This window comes from Dermochelys coriacea, chromosome 4 (genome assembly GCF_009764565.3).
Source record: "Dermochelys coriacea isolate rDerCor1 chromosome 4, rDerCor1.pri.v4, whole genome shotgun sequence".
Lineage (NCBI taxonomy): Eukaryota > Metazoa > Chordata > Testudines > Dermochelyidae > Dermochelys > Dermochelys coriacea.
The window spans coordinates 15,580,681-15,598,813 of record NC_050071.1 but is presented as its reverse complement, the minus strand read 5'-3'; the positions used below and the strand labels follow the sequence as shown (position 1 = coordinate 15,598,813).

The 18,133-nt window shown below is 41.5% G+C and overlaps 1 protein-coding gene across 2 annotated transcripts in view; it reads right to left on the bottom strand.

Moving 5' to 3' along the window:
* The window catches only part of BMP2K (BMP2 inducible kinase), a 109,041-nt gene that overhangs the window by 27,478 nt on the left and 63,430 nt on the right, over positions 1-18,133 (bottom strand). For both annotated transcript variants that reach the window (XM_038398463.2, XM_043513637.1), the window contains exons 12-14: positions 17,864-17,959; positions 15,440-15,618; positions 4,483-4,640 (exon numbers count right to left, since the gene is read on the bottom strand). In XM_038398463.2, coding sequence (XP_038254391.1) covers positions 4,483-4,640; positions 15,440-15,618; positions 17,864-17,959 — 433 coding nt within the window. The remainder of the gene's footprint in view (positions 1-4,482; positions 4,641-15,439; positions 15,619-17,863; positions 17,960-18,133) is intronic.

The following is an 18,133-nucleotide window of genomic DNA, read 5'->3' as shown; positions in this document are numbered from 1 at the left end:
TACACAAAAGAGTTCTCACTCAGCTTCATCTACTGGTTAATTGTCAAGTGACTTTGCCTCTGTGAAAGTAAGTTCTTTTCCACAGCATAATATTGTTTTATATATGATATAAAATATCCAGTTTATTCATTTCTTCTGCAGTGAACATGGAGAACAAAAAGCTTAGCCATCACAGCATCAAGAACTTTAGTTCTCTGTGCATACTCTACTATGCACGCAGATAATAATTTAACCAGTTTATATGAGAGATTGTATAGCAGAATGTGCCCACATTAAGATGAAGATGCTGATAGCTGCAGATAAACCGTATACCCTAAAAACGTTGACTTTTGAGACACAAAAGGGAGAACCTAGAAACTTGTTTAATGAATGGTGAACAAAACTTTAAATATTTTTAATGTATATGTAAATTGTAGCATGACAACAAATTAGGCTTATAGAAAATAAAAACAAGGATCAACATTTTGTGATATGTCAGCCCAGTGAAACTGAAAGCAAATGGAAAAGTTTATTTCAAAAGACTATATAATAGCTTACAACATGTGTCAATTATCGGGCTAAATAGTACAGCAATGACATTTTCTTCTCTGGGTTTTCATTCTTCCGTCCTTATTCCCTCAGATCGAAAAAGCAAAAATAAAACTAGAAAATTTGCACATTCTGTGATAAACAGTGGCTTTCTCTTGTAAAAACTGATGTCCTCTCCTGTTGAAAGGAATCTGGTGATTTTATGAAAAGAGCAGTGATATATATTTAAACACATCTGCACAATGTCAAAAACATTTTAGCAAGTATAATCTCGTTAATGTACAATGAAATAACTAAAACCAGAATTATGTAAATTATCTCTATAGAGGTATATGCCTGTACATTTACCACTTTTGCCATTTTAACTGTATAGTGGTAAACATTTGTGCTCTGATTTTAGAAGATTACTACAGTATTATAGAACTTACATTTAGAACTAGACTGCTAACCGTCTCAACATCAAAATCCATAGGCTAAAATGTAATGGGAGTATTTTATCTACTTTGTCTACTATTGCCTTAATATAAGGGATCTCTTTTGTGACAGGACGTCAATAATTGCAATGAGAATTTCATTAAGGAAATACTCATTGTTGGAGTGAAGACTGGAAATCTGTGATGTGTAGTAGGACTTGCCACTGAGGCTTTTAAACTGGACTCAAGCCAAAGGTGAGAAAGAAAAACTATTGCACCTCTTGCAGTATACTAAACCAGCCTGCCACCTAGTGTATTATTTGTCAAACCACAGCAAGTTGTCTCAACATTTTCCTAGGCAGCGCGGTCTTGTGGTTATTTAAAGAGAGTCAGGAAACCTAAGTTTCTAGTCTTGGCTCTAACAACTCACTGAAGGACCTAGGGCAAATCACTTAACCCTATCCATAAATGGAGTTATTCCCTAGTTCAGACATGTAATGTGATATTAGTTGATGTTTGAAAAGATTGATTTTTTTTTTAAATATACAGTGCTACGTACAAGCTAAGTACTAAATACTGAATAAATGGAACAGTGCTCAGGTACTTAATTTTACAATGTGAAGTGCTAGTGGCTTATCATCATGAGCCTCTTGTACAATAGTAAAGTCACTTTACAGACTAGGGTAGGGAAAAAGCAAGATACACCAGCACCAGCACCCATTGTTTGTTTAGCCAGTTATACTATCAAGGTATAATACAAACACTGAACAATGTAAGTAACCAATAACTGTTAAAGGAGAATCAGCAGAGAAGATACAAGGGATTGTAGAGTACAAGACATTATTAGTTTATTTTCTTCATATAATTCTCTTGTATAAGCTCAGTATACTTGAGGAAATAAGGAATAACTCAAATGTCGGCATTCAGGTAACATGAAGTCTAATGTTTACTATGCTCTAACTTTTACTACATATTCCCCCGACTTAACAGTAAAGAGCAAAAGAGGAGAGAAAATTGTGTGGTTTCAAGCACTCCCGTTTTTACAAGGACTGCATTCCAAGAAACATCATATTAAGGCTACTAAACAAATTCAATGGCAGGCATTATATATAATGAACGCAATATTAACAGGAGCCACCAAGCAGGTAAAAGTTGTTCTAATTCTTGTCATTGTTCCAATAATTCTTCCTTTTTATGCCATCACTTTACAGTCCCATCTTGGTCACTGTGATGTTGGAATAAAGCAACGGTTGGCCATGACTAAACTAGTGAGCTTATAGTGGCACAGTTGTACTGATGCAGCTGTGCCGCTGTAAGATCGCTAGTGCAGCTGCTCTATGCTGACAGGAGAGAGCTCTCCCATCAACAAAATTAAACTACTTCCAACGAGCGGCGGTCGCTGTGTCGACGGGAGCACGTCTGTGTACTTATGTCAGTGTACTTATCTCACTCTGGGGTGTGTTTTTTTCTGTCAGTGCACTTATGTCACTCTGGGGTGTGGTTTTTTCACACCCTGGAGTGACATAAGTTATAACGACAAAAGTGCTAGTGTAGACGTAGCTCTAGTCTACAGACTGTATAAAAATCTTAGTCAACTATTTTTCTTTGTATTCTCCTTAATCTTGCACTGAGAATCACCACCAGTCATCTCACTACAAAGCATCTTAAGCTCTCTATCAGGTGTGTATAAAGGCATTACATAACTTCAGGGCCTCTTAGACAATGGTGTTAGAATTTCCTGATGAGATAACCTTATGCAAAGTTCACTAGCATTCACAGGAAGAAATCAACCTTCAAAGAAAGGTTAGAACCTAGAACCTTAAAAGAAAGTGGCTTTGTATGAAAATAGCATTACTTTAGGATTTCTGTTTTGCTGGAATTTTAGAATTGGTCACACTGTATGAAGAAAAAAATTAAAATCTTAAATCTCTGACAATCTAATTTTCCCTCCTTAGAATCTGTTTAAATTGTCAATTTTTCTACATCTTTCACCAAACTGAACAGAACTTTGGGTATGCTCAGTATAGCTAGCCATTCTCACTAAGTACATTTGCTAGATGGCAGCTAGTACATTAGTCATGAAGCCACTTAAAATATTTTTCTGGTCAGTATATTTTGTTTTCCTTACATCTATTGGAAATATGGCTTAAGAATAATCAGTGAAGCCAGACACAGGACATGCTCCGGGACACACATTTAGCATAATTATGGTCAGCAAAGTGGTAAGGAATTATGGGAATGGGCAGTGCTATGCTGACCTTTCACTTTTAAACAAACATTCTCCTGTTGAGTAGTATTTTGATTTCCAAATATTCCAAGGCTCCTTTTGAAGGAAGTACACTTAAGATTTTAAACACAATTACTGGAAAGACAATAGTTTCAAGTTCAATTTTTTAAAGAATGGTTATTTTCAACTAGGACAATCTTCATTTCCCAAACATTAACAAGAACAACTTTTTTGTTTTACTGGAAATAATTCATTTTTGCAATGCTATTTTGACATCTCTTAGAAAAATGGTACAAATAAACCACATTTGTGCAACACTACGGTAAGCTTTCGGTTCTGCCCTATTTATTTTAGGCTGATGTCTTGAATTTAAATGGTAGAAAAACAATTTCATGTATGTTCTTTAATATTCTTATGTTCACTTTGCTTGTTGGCATACCACATTCTCACAGCAGGCTTACAAAAAAAAAGTCACTTGGAAAAATTAAGCCACCAGAAATGTGAAAGAAGCCAGCTCTGTTAAAATTATAGTTTCTTTTTCCATTAATTCCCTACTAGCTATTTTGTTGCATTTTTACTAGTGAGAAATCTGATCCTATCTGTCAAATTATTATATCTGTAACTTTGAAGTCAATGTCATGTTTTGTTACATGCTACAGGTCTTTTTAAAAATAGATCTAGTCTTCCTTAACAAAATTACATTTGAAAATAGTATCGGGATGAATACCAACAAGTTTACTAAAGAAAGTGATTTCAAGTAAAAACATTGACATATCTGACTTAAAGAGGAAAAAAGTTTATTCAGCTATTGCCATGTCAGAACAATAAAGCAGCCCTTACATGTAGCCACTCATCAAAGGACATTACAAAACATTAACATAATGTAATAGACCAATTTTTCTTTCAGGCATTTTCAAAGGGCATTTCAGACCAACAGACCCTTCTGTTCTGGTGTGCAAGAAAACAGAGCTGCAAATGGAATAATGCAAGCAGCTAAATTGTCTCATTTATCTGAACACCATACTACTGATACTTAGAATTCTTGACAATCAAGGAGATGTGAGAAATATTTAAGAGTTAAAGATTATATCAATAGCTGCTAATGCTAAACAGTGAATTTCCCCCGCACACAACATTTTCCAAATGGAAAGAAAAGTGAGAAAGCGGACCTAGTTCTGCCCTCAAATGCTCAGAAAGAATTTTCTGTACAACAGACTGCATGGCCCTTCAAAAGGACAGTCTTTGGCACTGTTGAGTGTACCTACAGAGCCCTCATTTACTGTGAAGCGAAATAAGCCTTCAAGTGTCCCTTACTTGATCTCAGAAGGTCAAATTCCCTGTCCAGTAGCTCCTCCTCTGTTAGCTTGGAGAAATTGTCCTCTCCAAATGGGTTCCAGCCTGACATGTCCGGTGGGTTATTGATGTTCTGCTTTGGGTAACTGGAAACGGCCGCTGCATCGGGAACGGCTGACCTGTGAAGTCAATTTGGGGAAGCAGATAAAGAAACATTACAGCCTATTGATGTAAAATTAAGCATATCAGAATTTTGTCATTTCAGAGGTCTTTGAATATTTGTTCTTACACACAGTGTGACAGCTTCCCAATGAGATAGTTTAGCGTTTTGTTCCACCTTATTTTATATTGTTGTATGTAATTCACTTCAACTTGTGTTTTACTTTAAGTTTTTTTCTCCATTCATTCTAAACATGGCCAAATTGCAAACACCTTCTAATGTAAACATGACCTGAAATAGTCAAGGCAGTGTATCTACTTGTTTCTGTATTATATTTTAAAATAGCCAATATGTTTATTTCTGCTTTTTTAGGGGGGTAGCAGGGGAGGAATATTGGGAATGTCAAAATCTGTTTCCCCTGTTTTGTTGCTGGGGGGTTTTGTTTTTTTGAGAAAACATATCTGTAGATTGGGAGCTGCTAGTCCTCAATTGAAGGGGTGGGGCTATTGACTAAAAGGTTCCCCTCCTCCAATTATTTATAGAGTTAATGAAGTTAAGTAAGTGTTAACAAGAAAAAAATAAATTTTAAACAAAATAAAGTCACTTTCTCTTTAATCAAGTTTTTCCTTTCTTGGAATCTTAATACTGTCTGTTCTATGGTTTTCATTAAAAATAAGAGAAGAAAGGAGGGCTATACAACATGTCAACTTCTAATGAAAGTGGTTTTTAAAACTTTTCAGGCCTTTATATAGCGCAGCAGCAAAAGAGGCATACGCCCATTTCCTTTGGAGATCACTTTCAGGGAACAAAGAAGAGTAAGTAGTATGTGAATGTCTAAGGGAACGTTTACACTAGAAACAGTACAGTGGCACACCTACAGCGCTGCAGCTGCACCACTATAGTTCTGTACCATAGACAGACACTATCACGATGGAAGAGGTTCTTAAACCCATCTCTCTGAGAGGCCATAGCTATGTCGAGTGTCTCTACACTGGGGCTTAGGTTGGTTTAACTACGTCACAAAGGGCATGAAATTTTTCAGTTAAAGCAGACATAACTTTACAGTGTAGACCAGACCTAAATAGATATGTAAATATACTTCCATTTTTTCAATTTCTTATTAACTGGCAACATACAGTATTTTGCCCTAGCCTCTAGGTTTACATCTCCAAACCCCTTCTACGTGCTTCCCCCCCTCCCCCCCCCGCTTTTGCAATCTGTTTAAAAACTATGATCCCACATCCCATGCAGGCTGAAAAAATTCAACACAAATTTAAAAATTAAAAAGCTAAGAGAAAAAATGGTGACAACCTAATTCTCTTTGGGGTTGGGAATATCACCGGCAAAAGTAGCCAAAACAGTAATAAACTACAGTCTTTGGCTTTAGGTGAAGACTTAGTGGCCTGCCACCAGGAGGCAGGCAAAACCCAATTATCCCTGGACAGTTACCTAGGAATTATGGGAAAGATCTAAACTGTGTCTGAAATCATACTAAAAAGCATGATGCACTTAGAAGCCTTGTCTAAATGTTTGGAGAAGGCACGATTAACTTCCTTACAGTAACTCTGAGTTCAAAATATTTTGTCCCTAGGGGTCCTCCACATAGTATGTGTGCGCGCTCACACGCTCTCAATCAGAGACTGCCAACTAGTGTCTGCAGGCCCTTGCCTGCACAGAGCAGTGCCTTATGCTTCAAATGCGGAGATAAAAGGAGGCGCAAGCCCACTACAACTCAGTTCCTTCTCGAAACTCCACAGTAGAGGGGAAAAAGGACAGGAAGTGAAGCATCCATCGAGACAAAAACCTCTTGAAGAACTCAAGTTACTGTAAGACAAGTAACCTCTCCCTCTTCAAGTATGCGTCTCTATGCACACTCCACTGTAGCAAATTCCCAAGCAGTAACAATGAGGTGGTGGGTGCTAAGGGGGTAAATCCAAGACAGTTCAAATGACTGCATCACCAAAGGCGGTGTCATCACTAGCAGCAGGTAAAATGGCATAATGCTGGTCAAAAGTAGTGAAAGATGACCAAGTTGCAATTCTGCAGATTTCTGTTATCGGAACGTCCTTCAGCAGAGCTATAGATCCAGACTGCACTCTAGGGGAATGAGCTGTTACTCATGTTAGGAGTCATCTGAGATGCAGCCTCACGTGGGTAATCACAAATACAGAGCCGTACATGTGACCCAATAGCTCTAGACAAGGCTTGTTTGTGGGCTGAACTGCAGTGTTGAGATTAACTGGATAGGATGGAAAAATCTTTCCTTGGGTAGATAGGCTCTTGGTACAGTGGAATCTAAAGTGGCCCCTCTAAAGTCTATTCTTTGTGCCAGAATTAGTATGGATTTCCTATGATGGCTCAGAGATCACAATAAGGTTAATGCCTTGCCCACTGATGACTGGACCTTCTCAGGTGACCTGCCTTAGAGCAGCCAGTCGTCCAAATACCGGAATATCGAGCTGACTGAGAAGCTGCTACTGCTGAGCGGATTTTTGTCAACACCCTTTGAGCCATGGAGAGTCTGAAAAGGACAACTCAATATTGGTAGTGATCTGTTCCTATTCTAAAGTGTAAGCAGTACTTGTGGGATGGATGGATGGCTACATGAAAGCAGACATCCTGTAAGCTGAGGACAACAAACCAGCCTCCCGGATCTAGCGATGGAATAATGATAGTGAGTGTCATCATTCTGAAGTGCTGTGCTAGGACATAATTCAAATTCCTGAGTTTCACCCTCTCTCTCTCAGGAACTAGAAAGAGATTGGAATACAAGCCTCTTCCGATAAACTCTGGTGGAACTGGCTCTGTTGCTCACTAAGATTCGTGATGTGATGGAGAGACTGCCGAGACTCATCAAGCCCTCGGATCGCTACCCCTTCCTGCTTCTCCACGTGGGCACCAATGATACTGCCAAGAATGACCTTGAGCGGATCACTGCGGACTACGTGGCTCTGGGAAGAAGGATAAAGGAGTTGGAGGCACAAGTGGTGTTCTCGTCCATCCTCCCCGTGGAAGGAAAAGGCCTGGGTAGGGACCGTCGAATCGTGGAGGTCAACGAATGGCTACGCAGGTGGTGTCGGAGAGAAGGCTTTGGATTCTTTGACCATGGGATGGTGTTCCATGAAGGAGGAGTGCTGGGCAGAGACGGGCTCCATCTTACGAAGAGAGGGAAGAAAATCTTTGCCAGCAGGCTGGCTAACCTAGTGAGGAGGGCTTTAAACTAGGTTCACCGGGGGAAGGAGACCAAAGCCCTGAGGTAAGTGGGAAAGCGGGATACCGGGAGGAAGCACAGGCAGGAATGTCTGTGAGGGGAGGGCTCCTGCCTCATACTGGGAATGAGGGGCGATCAACAGGTTATCTCAAGTGCTTATATACAAATGCACAAAGCCTTGGAAACAAGCAGGGAGAACTGGAGGTCCTGGTGATGTCAAGGAATTATGACGTGATTGGAATAACAGAGACTTGGTGGGATAACTCACATGACTGGAGTACAGTCATGGATGGTTATAAACTGTTCAGGAAGGACAGGCAGGGCAGAAAAGGTGGGGGAGTAGCACTGTATGTAAGGGAGCAGTATGACTGCTCAGAGCTCCGGTACGAAACTGTGGAAAAACCTGAGTGTCTCTGGATTAAGTTTAGAAGTGTGTGCAACAAGAGTGATGTCATGGTGGGAGTCTGCTATAGACCACCGGACCAGGGGGATGAGGTGGATGAGGCTTTCTTCCGGCAACTCACGGAAGCTACTAGATCGCATGCCCTGATTCTCATGGGTGACTTTAATTTTCCTGATATCTGCTGGGAGAGCAATACAGCGGTGCATAGACAATCCAGGAAGTTTTTGGAAAGCGTAGGGGACAATTTCCTGGTGCAAGTGCTAGGGGAGCCAACTAGGGGGAGCGCTTTTCTTGACCTGCTGCTCACAAACCGGGTAGAATTAGTGGGGGAAGCAAAAGTGGATGGGAATCTGGGAGGCAGTGACCATGAGTTGGTTGAGTTCAGGATCCTGACGCAGGGAAGAAAGGTAAGCAGCAGGATACGGACCCTGGACTTCAGGAAAGCAGACTTTGACTCCCTCAGGGAACAGATGGCCAGGATCCCCTGGGGGACTAACATGAAAGGGAAGGGAGTCCAGGAGAGCTGGCTGTATTTCAAGGAATCCCTGTTGAGGTTACAGGGACAAACCATCCCGATGAGTCGAAAGAATAGTAAATATGGCAGGCGACCAGCTTGGCTTAATGGTGAAATCCTAGCGGATCTTAAACATAAAAAAGAAGCTTACAAGAAGTGGAAGGTTGGACATATGACCAGGGAAGAGTATAAAAATATTGCTCGGGCATGTAGGAAAGATATCAGGAGGGCCAAATCTCACCTGGAGCTGCAGCTAGCAAGAGATGTCAAGAGTAACAAGAAGGGTTTCTTCAGGTATGTTGGCAACAAGAAGAAAGCCAAGGAAAGTGTGGGCCCCTTACTGAATGAGGGAGGCAAGCTAGTGACAGAGGATGTGGAAAAAGCTAATGTACTCAATGCTTTTTTTGCCTCTGTTTTCACTAACAAGGTCAGCTCCCAGACTGCTGTGCTGGGCATCACAAAATGGGGAAGAGATGGCCAGCCCTCTGTAGAGATAGAGGTGGTTAGGGACTATTTAGAAAAGCTGGACGTGCACAAGTCCATGGGGCCGGACGAATTGCATCCGAGAGTGCTGAAGGAATTGGCGGCTGTGATTGCAGAGCCCTTGGCCATTATCTTTGAAAACTCGTGGCGAACGGGGGAAGTCCCGGATGACTGGAAAAAGGCTAATGTAGTGCCCATCTTTAAAAAAGGGAAGGAGGATGATCCTGGGAACTACAGGCCAGTCAGCCTCACCTCAGTCCCTGGAAAAATCATGGAGCAGGTCCTCAAAGAATCAATCCTGAAGCACTTAGAGGAGAGGAAAGTGATCAGGAACAGTCAGCATGGATTCACCAAGGGAAGGTCATGCCTGACTAATCTAATCGCCTTTTATGATGAGATTACTGGTTCTGTGGATGAAGGGAAAGCAGTGGATGTATTGTTTCTTGACTTTAGCAAAGCTTTTGACACGGTCTCCCACAGCATTCTTGTCAGCAAGTTAAGGAAGTATGGGCCGGATGAATGCACTATAAGGTGGGTAGAAAGCTGGCTAGATTGTCGGGCTCAACGGGTAGTGATCAATGGCTCCATGTCTAGTTGGCAGCCGGTGTCAAGTGGAGTGCCCCAGGGGTCGGTCCTGGGGCCCGTTTTGTTCAATATCTTCATAAATGATCTGGAGGATGGTGTGGATTGCACTCTCAGCAAATTTGCGGATGATACTAAACTGGGAGGAGTGGTAGATACGCTGGAGGGGAGGGATAGGATACAGAAGGACCTAGACAAATTGGAGGATTGGGCCAAAAGAAATCTAATGAGGTTCAATAAGGATAAGTGCAGGGTCCTGCACTTAGGATGGAAGAATCCAATGCACCGCTACAGACTAGGGACCGAATGGCTCGGCAGCAGTTCTGCGGAAAAGGACCTAGGGGTGACAGTGGACGAGAAGCTGGATATGAGTCAGCAGTGTGCCCTTGTTGCCAAGAAGGCCAATGGCATTTTGGGATGTATAAGTAGGGGCATAGCGAGCAGATCGAGGGACGTGATCGTTCCCCTCTATTCGACACTGGTGAGGCCTCATCTGGAGTACTGTGTCCAGTTTTGGGCCCCACACTACAAGAAGGATGTGGATAAATTGGAAAGAGTACAGCGAAGGGCAACAAAAATGATTAGGGGTCTAGAGCACATGACTTATGAGGAGAGGCTGAGGGAGCTGGGATTGTTTAGTCTGCAGAAGAGAAGAATGAGGGGGGATTTGATAGCTGCTTTCAACTACCTGAAAGGGGGTTTCAAAGAGGATGGCTCTAGACTGTTCTCAATGGTAGCAGATGACAGAACGAGGAGTAATGGTCTCAAGTTGCAATGGGGGAGGTTTAGATTGGATATTAGGAAAAACTTTTTCACTAAGAGGGTGGTGAAACACTGGAATGCGTTACCTAGGGAGGTGGTAGAATCTCCTTCCTTAGAGGTTTTTAAGGTCAGGCTTGACAAAGCCCTGGCTAGGATGATTTAACTGGGACTTGGTCCTGCTTTGAGCAGGGGGTTGGACTAGATGACCTTCTGGGGTCCCTTCCAACCCTGATATTCTATGATTCTATGGGGGATTGAACCTCTTACTTATGAGTTCCTCGTGAGAAGGGTCCCTGAGGAGGGACGGGTAAGGGGGAGTGAGAAGGAGGGGAATGAAAGTGCACGGAATAACCAACTCTGATGACCTCCAGTATCCACTTGTCTGAAGTAAGGTAAGTAGTGGGACAGTCTCCAAAAGAGACACGGGGGAGTAACTGCACGAGAGAGGATCCAGCAGAATGGGATGCTCGATGCTCTTTCTAAGAGGTGGTTTTGACAGCTCAGTCGAGAGCAGATTAAGTAGAAATGTGTGCGGGAATGGAGGGGGTCCTCATTTTTGCTGTTTGTATCTTCCCAAGAAGAGTTCCTGAAGCTTAGAGAAGGTGTGCTGATGATACTGGAATGGACTGGATCTTTGAGCAGTTTGGGATATACTAAACAATCGCTAAATTCCCAGTGACTGCAAAACTGCCCTGGAATCCTTGAGTATGCAGGAAGAGGATTTTCACTGAAGAGATTGGGTCCTTCTAACTGGAGAAGATCTCCATAGCGTTTTGCACCTCTCTCAGAAGATCTGAGGCCTGGAACCAGGATGCTCTTCTCATGACCACAGCAATGGCTCTGGACCTGGAGCCGTGGCATCTAGGGTAGTCTGCATAGAGGCTTTTGTGACTAATTAGCCTTCCAAAATGGACTGAAATTGATCTCTCTGGTCTTGTGGCAGGTGTCCAGTAAAATGTGTAAATTTTGAGTACGTGACAAAGTCTTATTTTGCCATGAAGGCCTGATAATTGACAATATGAAATTGAAGAGAGAAGACTAGTAGCTCTTCCTGCCCAGCAAGTCCAGCCACTTGATCCCTTGTCCACTGGAGACGGTCTAGAGTGAGCTCAATGGCTCCTTACATTGGCTGCATCCATCACAAGGAATTAGGACTGGAATGGGAAAAGAAGTGTTCTAATCCACTTGATGGGATATATCTTATCTGCCCTCTTACAGGTGGGTGGGATTGTGGCAGGTGTTTGAGATAGATTCACGTAAGAGATAGAGAAATTAATAGGCAAGGCAACCTTTCCTTGGGGATTGATATTCCAAATATCCATGAAGGAATGACGCGACTCTTGGTCTTCCTCTAGCAGGATTTGGAGAGAGCCTGCCAGCCACTGCATGAAGTCCTGGACGGTCTTGATGTCACCAGCACTGGAAGGCAGTGATGGTATTACCACCTGATCCAGAAATGAAGAAGACCTGATGGAAGGAAGAGAGATCCCCTCAGCCTGAGGTTCTTGTTCCTCCTATGTATCATCCGGTACCAAAGTAGTGAGGGAATTGTCCGTTGGTACCCATGGACAGCAAAGTTACTGATCCTTTATCCCCAAGAAAAAAGTAGGAGTTCTCAATGATAATCAGACTCTCTAGGCCTACAATGTCTGGCAGGTTCCCCCAAATCCTCTTCATTAGAGGGACTCATAGGAGTGTAGTGGTACAGTACATGGAAGAATTCCTGTACCAAGATCTCGGAGTCTGACCAATCCTCTCTTGAGCTACAAATGGAACCTCAAGGTAACATAGCCAGTTCTCAAGGCTAGTGACTTAGGTGAGTCTCAACTTGTGACTGTCTGAATATTACCAGGGAGGGAGCTTTGACAGATCTCAACAGTGGAGACTTCAGCTCATCAGAAATTATAAAGTCCTGCCCAAAAAAAAAAAAAAAAAAAAAAAAAAAAAAATCTAGGAGCTGGAGGCCTCTGATAGCCTATTATAAAGACTTGGGCTGTTACCAGAGGCGGAAATGCCTACTGGTGAGATGGAGATTGTTGCAGTACTGAGGAAGCTGCAGGGTCTTCAAATATCTGCAGAACTGTGGTAACAGACCGGTGTCAAGATATGCAGGACAGCCCTGTGTATACAGCAGTATCATGAAGGATCAGGTGGTGCCACTGCAGTAGGTGCTCTGGTGCTAGAGGGCTTGTTTAAAATGGGGCTTCTTATGGTACAAAAACCTTGGTCCTGGACTCAGGCAGAGATTCAGCCATACCCTATGAGGGATGCACAGTTTCCTGAGAGTGGGTCATATGGGGTGACCTCTCTCTTTTCTTCGTCCATCTAGCTGGGGAGGTGTGCTTCTTCTCCTTTGAAATCATCATTTCTGGAGCTGCAGACGAAGCTCCAACGGTGGCCAAAGCAGCCAGCAATGTTGAGGCCAACACAGAGGAGGAGGGAGCAGACCCCTCTGGAACTAGGGTACGTTTCATTAGACAGGAGTTCTAGTCTCGTTTCCCTGTCTTTTTGGACCTGTCTTTAAATACCAGACACACTTTACATTTTGAGGGGATGCAAGAGTCCCCCAAACACCACAGGCAACTCAAGTGTCTGTCACTGCAGGGACAAGTCCTGCGGCATGTCTGGTAGGGGTTAAACCCTTAAGTGTAACAGGTTGTGCTCCAGCGCAAATGAAAAGTCCAAGAAGAGGAAGGGGGAACAGCCTCTCGCTCCCAGGAGCACAAACATGCTAACCAAAAATAGAAAAGGGGATAATTAAGCAAAACAACAGATAAAGTAAATAATGGAAAAAATGGCAGAAACCTGAAGACAGCAGTACGCTCCATTCTGAGCTGCAGGCAATGAAGGGGAAGCTGAGTGGCAGCAGGCTCATGCCTCCTTTTATCCTCTTGTTTGATGTATGAGGCACAGCTCTGAGCAGAAACAGTCCTGTGGACACTAATTTGCAGTCTCCACTCAAGAGCGCATGCACTTCTTAAGGCGGAGCATCCATAGGCATGAACTTAAAGAACTGAAACTTTTATTTATAGGTAGAAGGGAAATATACTAGGACAATGAAAACAAGTCAGTCAGTCGGTCAAGACCTTTTTTTAAAAAAAAAAATACAAAATACAAAATGATGAGAAAATCCACTCGAAGTCTTTCAAACATGATTAACTTGCACCAGTATCTATCATTGACACAACATATAAAAACCCAAAAACCACAAGGGTTGGCAGCTTTTCATCAATGTTCTTGTGTTTTGTCTCTGTATTTTACTTTTGATTTTATTTTCTGTTGTAAGCTGCAGAGGTTTATGGGCTGTGAAGCTGTGACCAAGTGAACTCTCACATGGGGGAGAAAAAAGGACCCAAGAAGCTGACTCCAATTAACTACTATTTTCAGAGTCTGCTGGAGTGGGAGGAGGCTGGGGTTTATACAAGCCAGACCCAGCTTATTCCAGAGAGGAGGAAGAGCAACACCAGCAGCACCCAAGAAGACTAAGCTGAAGGAGTGCCAAGAAGAAAAACTTCCCTGGAAGGGGCTGGAGGAGAGGCAGCCTTGGGGAAAAAGGTATTGAGGTTGGGGAAGGTGGGGCACCAACTGGGACTTGCATTGCTAAGAAACTGTGAACTTACCTGACAGGTAAGAGAACTATGTAGACTTTGACTGTAGATGATAAACTAAATACTGAACACCTCGTTAGTAAGGTCTCCTACATCCTCGCTGGTGTCTGTTCTCTTCCCCCATCCTGTCTGTGGTGGTCAGGTCATCTTGGCCCATCAGACAATGCCCTGGTGATATTTGGAACTGTGGGATTTGGGACTTATCTGGAGGGCCACATCACCTTAGTGATCTCCTGCTGAACTCCCTGGGGCTTTTGAGAAGCATCTGGTTCACAGAAGCCTATCAAACCTCAGGCCATGGTTAATCCTGAGTTCTAACAGCATACCCTAGCTGTCCTGGATGCAGACTATGCCTGTTTATCTGATATGGTCTCTGTGGATTCGTGCTACTGGCCAGGATTAAAATTTTGCCTGTCATTTGAATGTTGCCTTCGGCTACCGAGTCTCAAGTGTGATCTTACATCCGTGGAGAGGGCTCCCATATAGTGCCAAATTCAGCCTAATTTTTTAATACAACCCCCACCCACATCTGACCATAACAGCTCTCTCCTTTACCCTTCAATCTATGTCTATTTGGTTCAGAAAACTGATTTAACAAAATCACAGATTTGTAAGTAAGCTGAAAATATTTTAGCTGCAGCCTCATTCATATTTCCATGATAACAAATGAAGCTGATCTTTTCCTTTCAATGTATAGTGAATAAAGTAGAAAAGTTTACACCGCATGCAGCTATCGTTGAGGCCTGAAAACTGAAAGAAACTTAAGCCATAGCTTGTGTTGTGGGCTGTACAAGTAACAGTCAACAGCAAATCACGACATACTCATACCTTGAAGCAGCATATAAAAAAGGTTTTAATCCTGCCTAGAGATAGCAGAATTGTAAATGGCAGCAGGGTGTCAAGTTCAATACCTGAGCAACTTAGCCCAGGACAAACCAAGGCAGGAAGTGAGGTTAGTCCAGAAGCAAGCAGCTATGAGCGGTGTGTTCTGTCAATAGCAGAACCTGAACTGATTTGTCAGTCAGAGTAACCAGAGAAGTACCCCACCCCACCCCAATATAATCATCATCAAGATGAATGCAGATTGTAGGACACATTTTAAATACATTTCAGAATAGTGAAGGAAGCATAAGCTCTTTGAGAAAGGACCAGGCTTTGAGAAAGGACCAGGCAAGTATCTGTACAGTGCCCATCACAACAGGACTGAGTCAACTAGGGCCTCCGGCACTACGGTCTCAACAACACGCGTACTTGCCTATTGGCAGTATAAGGAGAATCCATCACTGCTCCAACGTGAGCTGGAAGCGATGCAGAGTAGGAAATTAAGGCTGGTGAGAACTCTTGAGGAGAGGTAAGATACTCAGGAGACTGTGGCTGTTGATGTTGCTGTGCAAGGATCTGCTGATGTAAGAGAGCTTGCTGGTATTGTTGCACCTGAGGAAGAGACTCACCATTATAAAGCAACCAGAATTCATGTGGCCATTCAACAGGCTACTTTCCTTTTGCCTCTTGTACAGTATTTGAACTTGCAATATGACTCTCTCATCATAGTTTCCAATGTTGTTGTAGCTGTATTTGTCCCAAGATATAAGACACAAAGTGGATGAGGTAGTATCTTTTGTTGGACCAACTTCTGTTGGTGGAGGGGACAAGATTTTGAACTTCACAGTGCTCTTCACCTTCTCCAGACCTGAGGAAGAGCTCTGTGAAGCCTGAAAGCTTATCCCCTCCATCAACAGAAGCTGGTTCAATAAAAGATACTACCTCACCCATATTGTCTGAAATTAATATATGAGGAGGAAGACAAAAAACATCAGGCTATGGCAAAGCCAAAGTTACATATTTCTGCTGAAACTGCAGGAAACCAATATTAGAGCATTTATACTACTAATAAAATTGCTTGTTTAATAAATCACTCATTGAAACATACGAGTTGGAGAAGGAAAAAAAATCAAACTAAATATATAACTGCTACCATTTTTTTTTTTTAAATTACACACATTCAATATATTGAGGGCACTATATGGCAGCACAGAGGAGTCCTTACAATGTTGTACTGTATGCACGGTCAACAAGTTATGTTTTACTATATCCATTAAAGGTTGAAATGCTGAGTAATGTTCATTTTAGTAATCTTGGTGTAAATTATCCTTGCAAAAATTATAGTTGCCCACATACCCAGATAAATTTTGATGGGGGAGTAAAATTTCTAATTATGTTAGAGATAACAGAGTGTACTAATTAGATTGGGCTAATTATTTTTCCATGACTACATTGCAAAGCTGGAGTAAACTGACAATATTATATCTATTAATAAAAATAGAAAAATTTAAAATTAGTTTAACTGTAAGTCTAATGAAATAAAACCACCTTTGCAGTCAGGTTCTAAGTTCAGAGGGATTGCATACCGCAAAACAATAGGAAATTATTCCATCTTGCTAAGAAAAGACCAAACCACCTACAAAAGTTCTCTCTAAGGCAGGAAAATTCTGAGCTTAAAGTTTCCACCATGATGTACCTACATACTGCAGCACACGTACTATGTAAGAACATTTACTCTTTAGGGAAATCATGATACATCAAATGGTAAATAAAGGAAAGGTTTTAACTTAACTGATATTTTTTGATGTTTGTTAACTCAAGACTTTAGATATATTTTAAAAGCTGCATTCAAGAATATTTCATATAAACAAACTTCAGTCAATGTAACATACTTGATTTCAAATGCTTTATCATAAGCAAGTGAAAAATTCTCTCTCTGTGCTCTGGTGCCCATCCTATATTTTATGGCATACTCAGAATATTTATTTATGAACAAATATAAAAAGTAAAAACAGGAAAATGAGATGTTGCATAATAGTATGCATGGAGTAGCCAAGTTAACATTACTCTGAGAAAGTTAAGGTTCTAATAGTAATGTTAACTCAGCCACATTTGTGCTTACACCTGTCACCATTAAAATATTTACTGGCAAAGGCAAGCAAAATTAATGTATGTTATGCTATATTTCAATATCTATTTGCAAAAGCAAAATTATAAATATTTTAAATGGTGTCTACTGTAGTGCTTTATTTTCTATTTTTGTCTTTAAGGACCAGACTTCCATAATTGTGTTCAAAATGAGTGTTCAGTTAATATGACTGCATGCAACTGCAGAAGCTACATGTACTGTTAGCCAATTGTGATAAGTACCAATACAATGGGGCCTGAAAGGGAGCTGCTGGATATTCAGGCCACTTAAGAACCCAATTTTAAGCAACCACTTTTTCACAAGTCTTATCCTGGAAAGTTTATTTCAAATATTGGATTTTACAGAGCTTTAATTTTCTACCAACCTTTAGAAGTTGAACATCTGCCTATGTTCTTGTAACAACCAAATCTCTCTCAGGCTAGTGAATAACTACTCAGCAGTGTTTCAGGCAGTGTGCGTTAATTGAACCCAAATCTACACATTCTTTAAAATGTGCTCATTATAAAATCAGCTAACAGATATGAACAGAGAAACATGTTAGCCCTGAAAGCTGTACCATGTTGCGAAACAAATTAGATGATTCACTGCCCAATATTTAAGATGTCTATTGCAACTCAGATACCTATTAAGACTGCTATACATTGCAACTAATCTGTATAGCATACCAACTAATCAAAGAAAGAATAGCAGCATCTACAGGCAACATACCATGGCAGGATACTGGGATAGGGAAGGTTGCTGTTGGTACATAGACTGCATCGTAAGTTGTTGTTGGACCATTTGCTGGTGCATTGCTTGTTGATACTACATTTAGAAAGAAAGAGATATTTCTGAAAAAATTAACCAAAACAACTCAATGAGTAATGATTTTAAACAGCTTGTTTAAAAAATGCATCTATATGCATCAGCAGCATTTTCAATAAAGGAGAGCAATGGTTAAATAAGAGTAAAACGCACTATCAACAATTGGTGCATTTT